General features: G+C 34.0%; 1 protein-coding gene across 1 annotated transcript in view; it reads left to right on the forward strand.

Annotated features, from left to right (window-relative positions):
• The window catches only part of Dmxl2 (Dmx like 2), a 172,002-nt gene that overhangs the window by 105,792 nt on the left and 50,927 nt on the right, over positions 1–15,283 (forward strand). The window contains 6 exon segments of the mRNA XM_047538446.1: positions 989–1,106; positions 6,906–6,923; positions 6,926–7,024; positions 10,601–10,828; positions 12,650–12,905; positions 12,907–14,327. Of these exon segments, the coding sequence (XP_047394402.1) occupies positions 989–1,106; positions 6,906–6,923; positions 6,926–7,024; positions 10,601–10,828; positions 12,650–12,905; positions 12,907–14,327 (2,140 nt within the window).

Below are 15,283 nucleotides of genomic sequence, written 5' to 3' on the forward strand. Positions count from 1 at the left end.
TATGATTTCTGTATCCATGAGGTGGTGTCCTTCGATATTTTGAATGCAAAGAGATTTTTTTATGTTTCTACCTGGAGATACATAAAACACCCTGTAACTTTCATAAAAACTTTGTGATACAATCTAATATTATAGTCCTTTATTTCCTTCTATGAAAGGAGACTGATTTTACTTTATTCTCTAAACTTATAGCCCATTTCATCTAGTGCCAAGACAATCATAGCTGCTTTCCTTTCTTTAAAATCTTTGGGGCAGCCATCTAATTGTCTTAACACACTTTCATACTAAGCTTTTTTTTGGATCTAGCCTTTTCCTTGAATTTCAATTCACCTTTGTGATTCTAAGTAGTGCTTTATGATTATCTTTTCACTGTGTAGTCCCCAAATGTGATCATGTAGCATAGCAGCTAATGTCTATCTTCCTTACAATAAATATGTTTCTCTAGTGGTTTGTCATTCCACTGACTCATCATTCCCACAAGATTGGTTGAAAGGATATTTTGAGAACCTTTCTGAGGTTTTTACTTACTTATTTATTTATTTATTTATTTTTATTTATGTATTTTTTTGTTCTCAAGTGAAATAGGAAAAACTACTAGTTCTATACTAGTCCAGTGAGCCTTATGTAGTTAGCATAGTCCTCCTGAGCCAGTCATGAGGCCTGTTGCTTTTGGGCTCAAAGGGGTGCAGATCACTTCACTATAGTTTTTTTTTTGTTTTTGTTTTTGAGAAGCAAATTGTTGATCTGTTTTTACCAGAGCTCTTCTGTTCTGCTATTGACTGTAATATTTCTGCTTTAAATGTAGTTTTTCTCTGACCAGGATAATTTTTAATGATTTCTTCCTGTTTAGTTTTTGCTCCTTAGTCAGTAGATTAAGAATAGAAATTACTAGAGAGATTTATTTCTTCTATATTAGTGTTGGGGAAGTGGTGGGCAGGAGATAGGGAATTTCAAAGATGAAAACTATTTTTTTGTTTTATATTTGTAGTGTGGCTCAAATACACAGTTGCTTCATGTATTTCAAGAAGACTTCATTATAGGATATAAACCACATAAGGAAGATATAGAGAAAAAGGAATCAGAAATATTTTTTCAGCCATCACAAGGTACTTGTGTATGTGTGTGTGTGTGTGTGTGTGTGTGTGTGTGTGTGTATGTATTGCTGGGATTGAAACCAGGTCTTCAGACATGCTAGGCAAGCACTGTATAACTGATCTATATTCCCAACCCCCACAGGGTACTTTTTAAGATGAATCTGAGTTTACTTACCTTAATCTTTAAAACAAACAAATAAAGCCCTCCAAAATTTGTTGAGTATTGATCTTCCAAAGTCATCGCTTATATAACTTTTGGTAAACATGTCTGTTAGTTCTGTTAAATTTGTGAGTGAAGGCACCAATGAAGACAGTTCATTGGTGACATAGACTTTTGCCAAGAAATGGTATTTATGAAACTCAATTTATTTTAAAAGTGATTTTAACTGTTCAATTCTGTAATTAGTTATTTTGATTGGAAGTAAATTCCCTGTGGTATCATAAGGAAACCAGTTAATTTTGATAGAGGTTTCAGAATGTTCCAGTAAATTGCCACAGGACAGTGATAAATGAAGTAAGGCATTATGTTGTGTGTTGTGTTACACCAGAAACTTCATGAATATTGTGAGTTACAGGTACCATTTCAGTTTTCCCCTCTGAAGTATAGTATTTCTTTTTCCTTTTTGTGAAAGAAAGGCATTTTTCCTTACTGTAAGAACTTTCAAAAACAGCATTATATTTAGGTTCAACTTATTTCTTTTATTTTAATTTTATTTTATTTTTGGGAGGGGTATGCCGGAGATTGAACTTGGAGCACTCAACTACTGAGCCACATCCCCAGCCTTATTTTGTATTTTATTTAGAGGCAGGGTCTCACTGAATTGCTTAGTGCCTCACTTTTGCTGAGGCTGACTTTGAACTCATGATCCTCCTGCTTTAGCCTCCTGAGATTCTGGGATTACATGTGTGTGCCACCATGCCTGGCAAAATACTTCTTGTAGAAGTTATAATTTTGTAGTTATAAAACTGTCATGTTCTATTTGAATGAAAAGATATATCCTATTTTAAGAATTAATTTTCTTTGGTGAACATTTTTAGTTTAGAAAGAGTTTCCATATACTTCATCTCATTTGGTTATTGACTGTGAGTGTCTAGATGGGCATATTTAATTTTCTTAGTATGGTCATTATCACAGAATTATGTATAGAATCTAAGAAAATGGTTTCTAATGAATTTGTGCAGATAATTTTCTTTGCTATAGTGGAACGTTTGAATGAGTTCCTGTTTTCTGTGAAGCTAAGCTCAAATAACTTTCTACCCTTCAGACTAGAAATTTTTTCTTTCATGCATCTTTTTTTATAAATCAGAGTAATTCTTATTTATAAGTTGTTGTCATGATCAATTTTATTTTATTATCACCATAGCATAACAACACTGCTTTATAGATTTAAAATTTGCTCTTTTGTATATTTTATTTTTATCTGGGTTCAGTTTTTAAATATCTTTTCCAACAAACCTAACTACCATTCATCATGCTGTTTCTAAAAGTAAATACATACCAACCTACTAGAAAACAATGCTTACATGAAGTTAGTATTTTTCTTTATAACATTTTAAATCAACAGACTCAAATTTAGGATTTTTTAAATTTTCTTTTATTTCTTATTTCTTTTCCAAATCAGGCCAAAAGATTTTCTCACTGCTTTCTTGGGGTTTTTTTTTTTTTTTTTTTTTTTTTTGTGTGTGTGTGTGTGTGTGTGTGTGTGTGTGTGAAGTTTTTCTGTGATTTTCTTTGGAGTTTTATATCTGTTTTCTTAAAGGATTTAATATGTATATTTTTCTTCTTCCCTACCCATTTCCTTATTTGTACTTTCTATGTTTTAATTAAAAATATAATTACTCTTTTAATTAAGAAAAATACCAAACATAGATAAAAGTCTTTTGAATGTAACCTCCATGTGCCCATAACATCAATTGAAGATTTTAAGATTTTATTATACTTGGATTATCTATTATATTTTCTTTTTCCCTGAAATACTTCAAAGCAAATCCAGCCATCATGTTATTTCACTCCTGTGTACTTTCATATGCATTTCTAACAATGACTTGCTTATATTTAGCTATTATCAAATTAATTAAAAAACTCAGAATCATGTAATAACTAGTTTGTATTTTCTTCATTGAATTGTCTCAAATGTTGGCTTTTTTTTTTTTTTTTGCTTATATGGTCTTTTTTTTCCTATTATATTTTCCCCCTTTTTTATTGATTTATTATAAGTGTACATATTGATGGAATTTGTTGTTACATGTTCATATATGCACACAGTATAGCAATATAATTTGGCTAATATCACTCTGCCTCCACCTCTCGCTTTCTTCCCCTTGGTCTCTTTCCTCTGCTGATCCACCTTTGATTTTTAGGAAATCCACCCCAGCTTTATTTTCCTTTCTCCTCTCTGACTTCCTTATATGGGAGAAAACATATGACCCTTGCATTCTGAGTTTGATTTATTTTGCTTAACATAATGTTTTCTAATTCCATTCATTTTCCTGAAAATGCCATAATTTTATTTTTTCTTTATGGCAGAATAAAATTCCTTTGTGTATATATACCACATTTTCTTATCCATTCATTCATTGATGGACACTTAGGCTGGTTCCATAGTTTGGCTATTGTGAATTGTGCTGCTATAACCATAATGCATGTATCACTGTAGTAAGATGATTTTAATTCATCAGGGTAAATACTGAGAAGTGGTACAGCTGCGTCATATAGTGGTTTCATGCCTAGTCTTTTTTGAGGAGTCTCCATACTGATTTCCATAGCCATTGTACTAATTTAGTCCTGCTAGCAGTGTAAAAGTGTTCCTTGGGATGATTTCCTGAGTTTTAGGGGTCCTAGTGATAAAGTTGTTACCTATGCCTAAAAGCTGAAGTGTTGTCCCTGTGTTTTCTTCTAGGAGTTGCATAGTTTTGTCTCATTCTGAGGTCTTTGATCCATTTTGATTTTTATGCAGGGTGGGAGATAGGTGTCTAAATTTTATTCTTTACATATGGATAACCAGTTGTCCTAGCACCACATTTGTGGTGTTTTAAGTTTTTTTTGTTTGAATCCAGATCCAAACCAGGTCCACACTGTGTTTCATTGTCTGTCAAGGGTCTTTTAATCTGAAACAATTCTCCTATTATTTACCTTCATTATGCCACCAACATTTTAGAGCATATTCTTTTTTAGGAACTTCTTTGACTACTTGTGATGTCATTTGAACTTTTTCTTGTCTACTGTATTTCCTATAACGTGGATGTTAACTCTGCAGGCTTGAATAGATGTAGGTTCAACTTCCTAATGGATCAAGGATCTAGAATTATACCTGAGACCCTTCACCAAATAGAAGAAAAAGTAGGCCCGAATCTTTATCATGTTGGCTTAGGATCAGACTTCCTTTTCAAGACCCCAATAGCACAAAAAATAAAGCAAGAATCAATAAATGGGATAGATTCAAACTAAAAGTTTTTTCTCAGCACAGGGAAACAATCAATAATGTGAAAAGATAGCCTGCAGAGAGGGAGAAAATCTTTTCCACACACACTTAACAGAGCACTCATCTCCAAGTTTATAAAGAACTTAAAAAACTTTACACCCAAAATACAAAGAACCCAATCAATAAATGGGCTAAGGAAATGGGCAGACACTTCACAGAAGAAGATATACAGGTGATCAACAAATCTATGAAAACGTGCTCATCATCCCTAGTAATTAGAGAAATGCAAATTAAAGCCACCCTAAGATTTCATCTAACTCTAATTAGAATGGCTATAATCAAGAACTTCCTAGGTGATGTTGTATATTTCATGTTATCATACCAGAAATCATAATGTTAGTGTGTCTCAATAATGCTAAGATTAAGGAAATTCAGATGGTGGCTTCAATTTGGTTTCTTCCATTGATCATCATTTATTCAAAATCAGTTATTCATTAGGGATCAAAAAATTATGATTTATCTATTTTTATCAGTTCTTGTTTTATTAGTTGGCAAACATCTGTAAAGAAAAACATTCTCTTATCAACCAGGGCTGTTCAATTATTCTGGAAAATAAAGTTATTTTAGGAAAAAACATAAGTTCCTTCCCTTTGGCAATTTTAGAATAAGGAGGTTGTGCTTTAGTTTACCCTAGTGTAATGATGAATTTATTGTTGTTTGACTTTCTTTGTGTTGTGAATATCATTGTGAATCTATTTTTAAAAAACTCTTTATTGAATGATAATATACATGCAGAGAAATATTCATATTACTTACAAATATTTATGTACTTAACACATTTCAGTTAGTTTGCAATCATCTTTCCTTTAAATGCTCATTACCTACTATAGTAGGCTAGTATACCATTTTAGGTTTGTTCTGAGTCCTTTTGATGCCTCTTCAGTATTCTGATAGCTTATATTCTTTCAGGCAGAAGCTATCTCAGGCTTCTCTTGTACGTATCCTTTGTAAGAATGTAGTTATCCTTCATACTGTTCCTTTTAATAAAGAATGCTAGTTCATTTAATAAAGAATGCTAGTTCAATTTGAGGGACTGGGGTTGTGGCTCAGTGGTAGAAGGCTTGCCTAGCACGTGTGAGGCAGTGGGTTTGATCCTCAGCACCATATAAAAATACATAAATAATAAAACAAAGGTTTTTTTAAAAAAAATGCTTTAAAAGAAAAAACAAACCACAATTGGAGCTCTAACGAAGTCGATTGCCAATGAGTTGTCATTATGAGTTTTCAATTTAAAGGAAAGTTTTAATTATCCTGTGTTGATCTAATTTTAATTTATGAAGAATATCATTGTCAATGGGGAAAATTATGCTCACATCTTTTCATAAAAAAATGAAATTTCTACAGTTTTTTTGTACCTTCACTGCTACCTCTCCCCTAATGACTTTATTTTTAAAAATGCTATTTTCATACAGGAAAGGCAGGATAAATGTTATTTCATTCTTTCCTTTTTAATGGCCAATTTTCCAAATAAGGAATCAGTGCCCCAGTTACTTGAGAGGGCTTTATTTGAGACCAACTTGTGCTCTTGTGTGTTCGGTCTCTCTCCATTCTTTTCTGACCTCCTCCTGTGTTCCTTCCTTTCCTTTCTTACATTATGTGTTGTCTCTCTTTTGGTATTTCTGAGAACTCTTTTTAAAGTATATAATCAATATGTTTTAATAAATTGTATTCATTTTTATTCTTTGATGTTCCATTGTCCCTCTTGGGTTTCCCTTTTTGTTGAGTTTTGTGTACTTTTGACATAGCCTCATTAGTTTTTATAACTACCTAATGGTTAGCACAAAAATTCTATAAAAATTCTAAAATCTATTCTTCCTTTTATTAGTCAGTTTTATGTTGCCCAATAACACAATACCACAGACCTGGTACATTATTTAAAAAAAAAATTATTTTGGCTCACAATTCTGGTCCAAGGTTGAGAGACTGTATCTGATGATGGCCTCCTTGCTGGAAGAATTCTGAGGCTGGTCAGGGCACCATTTGGGGAGAGATGAGGAATATTTGTGTGTGTCCTGATTTTTCTTCCTCTTCTTAAAAAGTCATAGTATTCAATTATGGAGGCTCGACTCTGATGACCATATCTAATCCTAACTATCTCCCAAAGCCCACCTCTAAACACCATACTCAAATTAAAATTCTCCTTCTTAATATTTCACAAATGGGAATCAAGTTTCAACATGAGGTTGGGGGAGGGGACAGACCGTATTCAAACTGTAGCATTCCTTTTTTCTTCCCAACTTCCATGCATGTGATGTTTTTAGCTTTTAAAAGATTTTTTTTAACCCTATGAAACACATTAATTTAATTACTTTTTCCCTTTGAATAATAGGATATCGTCCACCACCATTTCAGAAAAGTTCTTTCTAGTGGTAATTGAAAAGGACAGCAATAATTACTCTATTCTCCATATGTGGCACCTTCACCTTAAATCTGTACAAGCATGTTTAGGTAAGTAATTGTATTACAGTTTATACAGAGATGATGTGAAATAAATTCACTTTATAGAATATGCTTGCTGGTAATGGTGGTGCATGCTTGTAATCCCATCAATTTGAGAGACTAGATAGAAGGATCTCAAGTTGGAGGCCAGCCTCAGCAACTTAGCAAGAACTTCAGCAACTTAGCAAAACTTTGTCTCAAGAATAAAAAGGACTGGGGTCATAGCTCCGTGGTAAAAGACTCCTGGATTCACTCCCCAGTTGCCCTGGCCCCTGCCCAAATACACATATGTGCATAAACACTTATCTGCTAAACTTTTAATTCAAGGTTATGACATAGGGAAATCCTAAAATTGAACCAATTATGTTCATATTACACATTGAAAAAATTTTTTTCAATTAATCTTTGTTGAATGTCTTCTGATTCTGTTTCTACATGTTGTCTGTAGAATTAATATTGTACTTTTTGTTGATAATGCACATTGCCAATCTGATAGAGTGTATTTCAGCATTTGCATCTTTATTTACTATTTGGTAAAATATGATAGAGCCCTTGAAGCTTATAAGCAAATGGTTTTGGAGAGTATTAGGAAATACTTCAGTGTGAATAATAATTATTTCAGCCATGTTTCTGCTGTACACATCAGATTAATCTCTTAATAATTATGAAATCTGGAGTATGAGACAAGAAATTGGTCATACACTTTTGTTGTTTTTGTTTTTCGGTACTGGGATTGAGTCAAGGGGCGAGTTACCATTAAGCTATATCCCCAGCCCTTTTTATTTTTATTTGTGACAGGTTCTTGCTAAGTTGCTGAGGACTCCTGAGTTGCTGGAATTATAGGCATGTACCACTGTGCCTGCTTAATTATAGACCTTTTCTTGTTCTTATTTTTCAGTGCTGGGAATTGAAATTAGGGCTTTATACATGCTTGGCAAATGTTCTACCACTGAGCTACACTCTCAGCCCAGATTTTTTGTTTAAAACAAAAAAAATACCAGTTTTACTTTCTGAGAGATAATTGTTAAAGAACTGCATGAATATAGACATATCAACTGAATTTACATTTTTTTTAAGATACTAAGATTTATTTATTTTGTTTATTATAAAAATATTTTTATTTAATTGACACATGGGTAATTAGATATGTCTATGGAGTACAGTATGACATTTCATATGTGGATATAATGTATAATGTTCAAATCATGTGCAGTTGACATATATATTGTATAAGACATTTATTCTTTTTCAAACTGAATCTGCTTTAAAACTAGTTAACTAAAAGTATTTAAGAATTATAAATACATTGCATTATTTCTGTTAATTATGTAATTTAACCAGTATTCATATACCAAGCAGTTAATATAGTAAACTAATGATATGTATTTTTTTGATTCCTTTTATATTGTACATTATCACATAACTAACTGGGCCATGAATTTCATTGGAAAAATCAAATGATTCAATAGAACTTTGACATGCCTAGTTGGGTCTAATCTTGAGGCATCAGAAATGTTTAAAAATCTTTCAAGCTTTTTGATTATATTTTTGGCACTTATTTATTATTTCACAGAGATGCAAGATTAAGGATATAAACCAGTTGGTCAGGAAGAGATTTTAACATACCAGAGAATGTGGTATTTTCTAGAATTGAGCACAGACCCAGAGATAACCTCTGAAGAGATTTTTAGAGGTAGTTACAGATTCTTGGGTTAAAAACTGTGTGATACCTTCTGACCCAGTGTTTGAGAGGAGCATCCCACTTTGTTGCTCTAAAGCCAGAGTTAGTGTTTGAGTTGCTTGCCTACCCTGTTGTATGAGGTCATAGGCAATGAGATTATAGTAGAGGCAAACAAATATGTTCTCTTCAACTCTACCAGAAAAGCACCTATCTTTTGATTTTGACCCTCACTGAAGGTTTAACAGAGTGTATACTTCGATTCATTGCTAACACTTGAATTTACCAGTGTGTAATATATACTGTGACAGAATGAAATGAGTGACTTAAATTAAATGGGGAAAACTGGGCATGGTGGCACATGCCTGTAATCCCAGCGATTTGGGAGGCTGAGGCAGGAGGATTGTGAGTTCCAAGGCAAACCTCAGCACAAGTGAGGCGCTGAGCAATTCATTGAGACCCTGTCTCTAAATAAAATACTAAATAGGGCTGGGGAATGTGGCTCAGTGGTGGTTGAGTGCCCTTGACTTCAATCCCTGGTACCAAAAAAAAAAATTTTTTTTAGATGGGGAAGGAAACATGTTGAGTACTTTCTGGATGGCCAGGCACTAAGATTGGTCCTTGTATATGTGAGATAGTTATTATCTCCATTTACTAATGGAGTAAGGGGTAAGTGACTTACCAAGTTCCATTCATTATATACTTTGTTTTAGAACCAAATTTTATTTCAAATCAGGCCTTGCTAGCTCTGAAGTCTTCATTTTTTCCTGCCCCAGTTTTCTTTCTTAGCATGATATATACATTAGACAATTGCCTGGTTTATCAGAAGAGAAATGATGTAGTTCGATTTTATTTTGTGGATAAGAAAATAGCTCGAGATGGTGACGTGCCTTGCTTAAGGAAACATCTAGTTAGCAATATAGCCAGGACTAGCACTCCTCTTTTGATGACTGATGCATGCCTATAGTCTTATTCCATTTTGTGAAAAATGTTTTCATAATTTTTATTGATTGGCCTGCCATTGTAAGATAGACTGACATGTTTAGCATTCACAAAAGCACAGGGGATTTATTGATTGTTATCTCTTGAAGTGTCTTAGTACTCCTTGAGGTGTCAAAGCAATGAGAGATTATCCCTGCTATTGATGAATTCAGTCTGTAAGGGGGAAAGAGGTACACAAATAATGTGAAGTATCCTTCACCTATAATAGAAGCACAGATAACTGAATCTGCTTAGAGATTTACACTTCACTTTTGATATGAAAGGTTTTTGGAAGATTAAGGTTAACGTACCTTACAATGACAGTTAACTGATACTGTCTTTAATCTGGAACTTTTTTTTTTTTGGTATTTGTTTTTGAAATTATTATCTTGTTTGAGCACTTAATAGTTGAAAGGATGGCATTCCAGTGTGTTGTTTTGCTACTAGGTGATTGTATGCATTTAGAAAAATCACTGAACTCTCCAAGTTGAACTTTATTTATCTGAGGCAGTACATTGTTATTTCTAAGTTTGATCCATGATTCATCTTTTTTCAGAAACAACTAGTCTGCTTAGTAGACATATAGATAATTTGGATCTATCCCACAAATCAATGGAATCAGTATCTTTGGGGTTAGATCTGAGAATTTGTATGTTACAAATGCCTCAAGTTTTTAATGTGTTTTTAAGTTTTCAAGCACAGGACTGTATAATTAACAACTTCTTTTTAGCTTTTCAGTGTTGTGACTCTCATCTGAAAGTTTCTCTGTAAAGGAGTTGGTGATGCTAAGGATTAAAGTAGTTTAAAAATATATGTATTTATTAAGGAGACAAGCAAAAATCTGAAAATTGACATTGTTTCCTAAGAAGTACTCAGGTGTCTAGAGATGATAATACATTTCATAATTTTATAATTTATTTTCAAAGCCAAAGCTTCAGAAACTGTTTCATCTGAGAGTCTACTTTCAGTCCCTGGACAGAAGAATGTGGAGTCATCTCCAGAAACCTCCCCTGGCATAAGCCCCATGCCACATTCTTCATCAATTGCCAATCTGCAAACTGCTAGTAAACTTATTCTGAGTTCTAGACTGGTATATAGCCAACCTCTTGATCTCCCAGAAGCAGTTGAAGTGATAAGAGCAACACCTTCAGCAGGTAAGGTATCTTTAAGACTGAGCATTTGTAACTCCAAGTAATAAAGTGGATGAACTCTTGCATGAATAATATAGATGAACTCTTCTGAAGCATGTGCTATGTAGACATTGAAATGAAGATTTATTTTCTAACAATGATACATCTATTTAGAAACACGTCTTCTTTAGAAATAATTTCTCGAAGCCAGGTATGGTGGCATATGCATGTAATTCCAGTGGCTCAGCAGGCCGCAGCAGAAGGATTGCAAGCTCAAAGCAGCTTCAGCAACTTAGTGAGTCCCTAAGCAACTTAACAACACCCTGTCTCAAAATAAAAAAATAAAAAAGGGCTGGGGAAGTGGCTCAGAGGTTAAGGGCCCCTGGGTTCAATCACTGTTAGTAGTAGTAGTAGTAATTTCTTGTGATAAATGTCAGCTGGACAGAAAATGGTGTAAATATTTTAATTTGAAGCATTATGTTTACACTTTGGAACCTATGATAGTAAAATTTCAAAGAACAAATGAATTCATGTATGAATTGCTGAAGCTTTTTTTTTAAATTTAAGACTTCTTACAGTCACTTCTCACTTTTATTAAGTATGTGTGAATGAGGGCTGATGAATACTTTTGTGGGAAAATGTAGGATAAAAGACTTTAATTTGGCTTAAAATGATACTGACTTTAGCACGGTGGATAAGATAATTTGGAGGACAGAACAAGAAGCTATATTTAAAATGATCTGCCACGTATGGATTTCTAACTAAAGAGCTCTAAAACAGTGTTTTTAGGGAAATCCAAATTGAAGGTTCAACACTCTTCCAATTGCTGGCATTGAGTAAGGGCATTTTCTTATTCTTAAGAGAGGTTTGTGTTCACAACTGAAAGATAACCTTGAGAAGAGTTTATTATGAACTTTTGTGGCAGGTATAGATCTAGGTGAGTTTTTTAATCTTTCAAAATATTTGGAAGGTTTGGGATATATTCTTATAAGTTTATTGGAGCTCATGATAGTAATCTGTATTTTGCAGGGGCTTTATAAAGTGTTTTCAGATGCCTTATTGATAATAACATTCCAAGGGAGATAATAACTCTTCCCTGTTACTTAGTTGGAACAGGCTCTGATGTTTAAATTTTGAAATTAATGGACTGGAACTTGAATCCTGCCTTCTGAACTCAAATGTTAATCATTATTACACCTTATCTTGTAGTTGACAATAGGTGGGTAGTGTTATTTTTTGACAGTCTGGAATAAGTGGGGTTTCTGGTTCAGTATTTACAGTGAATTAAACCTGGTAAAAGAGAGAGACAGAGATCCATTGATCTGTTTAGCTGTCTGAAAAAAAATTTGATGTTAGGGTTAAATCTGGGGTCTGGATTATCTGAGGGCAGGTTCAGTACTTTTGATGGGCAAATTGCAATGACCACTTACACATCTATGATGAAATCAATAAAATACAGAGAGCGAAAACCTAGTGAGGCATGTTCTGGTGAAAGAATACATAAATTATGGCAAATAATGTATTTATGGATTAAGAATTGACTTGTTTCTTTGTTTTTGAGTTTTATTTTAATTAAATGTTTACTTCATTTAAACCTAATTACCTAAAAACAAGTTTTGTGATTATTATTGCGTATTTTTTATTTTATCAATAGTCTATTCAAGACTTCTATAGATATTTTGACCAATGAATGGGCATTTGGTGTAGGATACTAGTTAGGTGGGGGATGGTAGAGTTACTCTGAAGAAGCCTATGGTGGCTTTTAATTTATCACATTTTAGAATTTGATTATTAGTATTTTATTTTGCGGTTCTGTTATTATAACTATGTACTTTTTCTTTTAAGGGCATCTGAGTTCCTCTTCAATTTATCCAGTGTGCCTTGCACCTTATTTAGTGGTTACAACTTGTTCTGACAATAAAGTACGCTTCTGGAAATGTTGTATGGAAACGAACCAACAAAATAATACAAACAATGAGAAAGAAACCTATCATTGGAGGAGATGGCCCCTAATGAATGATGAAGGAGAAGATAATACCAGTACAGTGAGCATTGTGGGAAGACCAGTTGCTGTTAGCTGTTCATACACAGGTCGTCTGCAGTGGCTTACAAACACCTATCCATCATAATGGTTTTGTTTCTAAAGAATTTTCCATGCATGTTTGTATATTTGAATGTGAATCTACGGGAGGGTCAGAATGGGTTTTGGAACAAACAATTCATCTCGATGATTTGGTTAAGGTTGGAAGTGTACTTGATTCAAGGGTCAGTGTTGATAGTAATCTGTTTGTGTATAGCAAATCAGATGCACTTTTAAGCAAAGATAGATATCTTATTCCCAATATCAAGCATTTAGTACATTTGGACTGGGTGTCAAAAGAAGATGGCTCCCACATTCTCACGGTGGGGGTTGGCGCTAATATCTTCATGTATGGGAGACTTTCAGGAATTGTAACTGAGCAAACCAACAGTAAGGATGGAGTAGCTGTCATTACTTTACCACTAGGTGGTAGTATCAAACAAGGAGTTAGGTCGAGATGGGTTCTTCTTAGATCTATAGACTTGGTGTCTTCTGTTGATGGTACCCCTTCACTGCCTGTTTCTCTTTCTTGGGTAAGAGATGGGATATTGGTGGTGGGAATGGATTGTGAAATGCATGTATATGCCCAGTGGAAGCATGCTGTTAAATTTGGAGACATTGAGGCTGATAATACTGATGCAGAAGAGACAGCAGTACAAGACCATTCTACCTTTAAAGCTAACATGTTGTCAAGAAAAAGTATTGTTGAAGGAACAACTATTGCTGATGATGTTTTTTGTTCACCAACTGTAGTTCAAGATGGTGGCTTATTTGAGGCTGCACATGTACTTTCCCCTACTCTTCCTCAGTATCATCCAACTCAACTATTAGAATTAATGGATTTAGGTAAAGTTAGAAGGGCTAAAGCCATTCTCTCTCATTTAGTAAAATGTATTGCAGGTGAAGTTGCAATAGTTAGAGATGCTGATGCTGGGGAAGGAACCAAGCGGCATCTTTCTCGAACCATTAGTGTAAGTGGCAGTACAGCAAAGGATACAGTCACCATAGGGAAAGATGGTACTCGAGATTATACTGAGATAGATTCTATTCCTCCACTACCACTATATGCACTGCTTGCTGCAGATCAGGATACATCGTACAGAATTGCAGAAGAAAGTACAAAAATGCCACAGAGCTTTGAAGATCATACTGAAAGTCAGCCAGAGGATCAGTATTCTGAGCTGTTCCAAATCCAGGATATAACAACAGATGATATTGATTTAGAGCCGGAAAAGAGAGAAAGCAAATCAAAAGTTATAAATCTTTCTCAATATGGACCAGCCTACTTTGGCCAGGAACATGCGAGGGTACTTTCAAGTCATCTTATGCACTCAAGTCTACCAGGCCTTACTCGTTTGGAGCAGATGTTCCTTGTAGCATTGGCTGATACAGTGGCTACCACCAGTACTGAACTTGATGAAAACAGAGATAAGAATTACTCAGGTAAGTGGTCTTAGAAAAACTTTATAAAGTTGTCCTTAGTACAGTATTTGCAATATCTGTATAATGATTCACATATTGAATTGTGGTCTTTTAAACCTTTCAGGGAAAAGACCTCCCTAATAGACAATTACTACCATAGAATATGCTTAGTTGAAAGGTAAAAGACAACTGAGGCAGGCTATCACTTGTACATATGACAACATGGATTTGTGATATGTAGAGGCATTGTCACATGTGTTCTTACACTAAAAACTTTGTGTGATTTTGAGTGAAGAGTCTGTTGTGTTTTTAAAGTTAATTCCTCTTGTGGGTTTTGTTTTTCCTTACATGAGTGATAATAATGGCCCAATTGTTAATTTTGCTATAGAATCATGAGTCTTATGGGGACTGCATTGCCTCAACTTACCTTTTCATTTCTGTACATAAACAACTTTTATAGTTATGTAATTTTCTACAAAAGTTCTCTTAAGAAAGAAGTTTTCAGACATTTTAGTATAATATTATCTTGCCTGATTCATTCTGTAACTAGAAAATTTACAACTACCTTCTGAAACTGGATTTCATTTTCTTCTATGCAGCTAGTTGAAGGTAATGGTGTTGACTGAAATGATGGCATTAGCAAAGGAAACAAAAAATTATTGATCTTCCATTCATTCATTCAGTAAATATTATGGAGGAGTGAGGAATTACTATGTGCCAGACACTTTGTGTACTTTATCCCATTTAATTATCATAATAATCTTCTAGTAGGTAGGTAGCTACAATTATATTTAATTTTGTAGATGAAGACACTGATCCCTAGGAATTTGATTCGACTAAGATCAGATAGACAATAAGTGGGAGAAGTGGAGTTCATGTGTAAAAATCGTTGCTTCTAAGCCTGTACTCTTTTTTAACTATTTCATGAAATTTCCATATTGTGTGAAAAATCACTACTCCTCAAAGTCAGTTAGAAA

The sequence above is a fragment of the Sciurus carolinensis genome, chromosome 2 (assembly GCF_902686445.1).
Source record: "Sciurus carolinensis chromosome 2, mSciCar1.2, whole genome shotgun sequence".
NCBI lineage: Eukaryota > Metazoa > Chordata > Mammalia > Rodentia > Sciuridae > Sciurus > Sciurus carolinensis.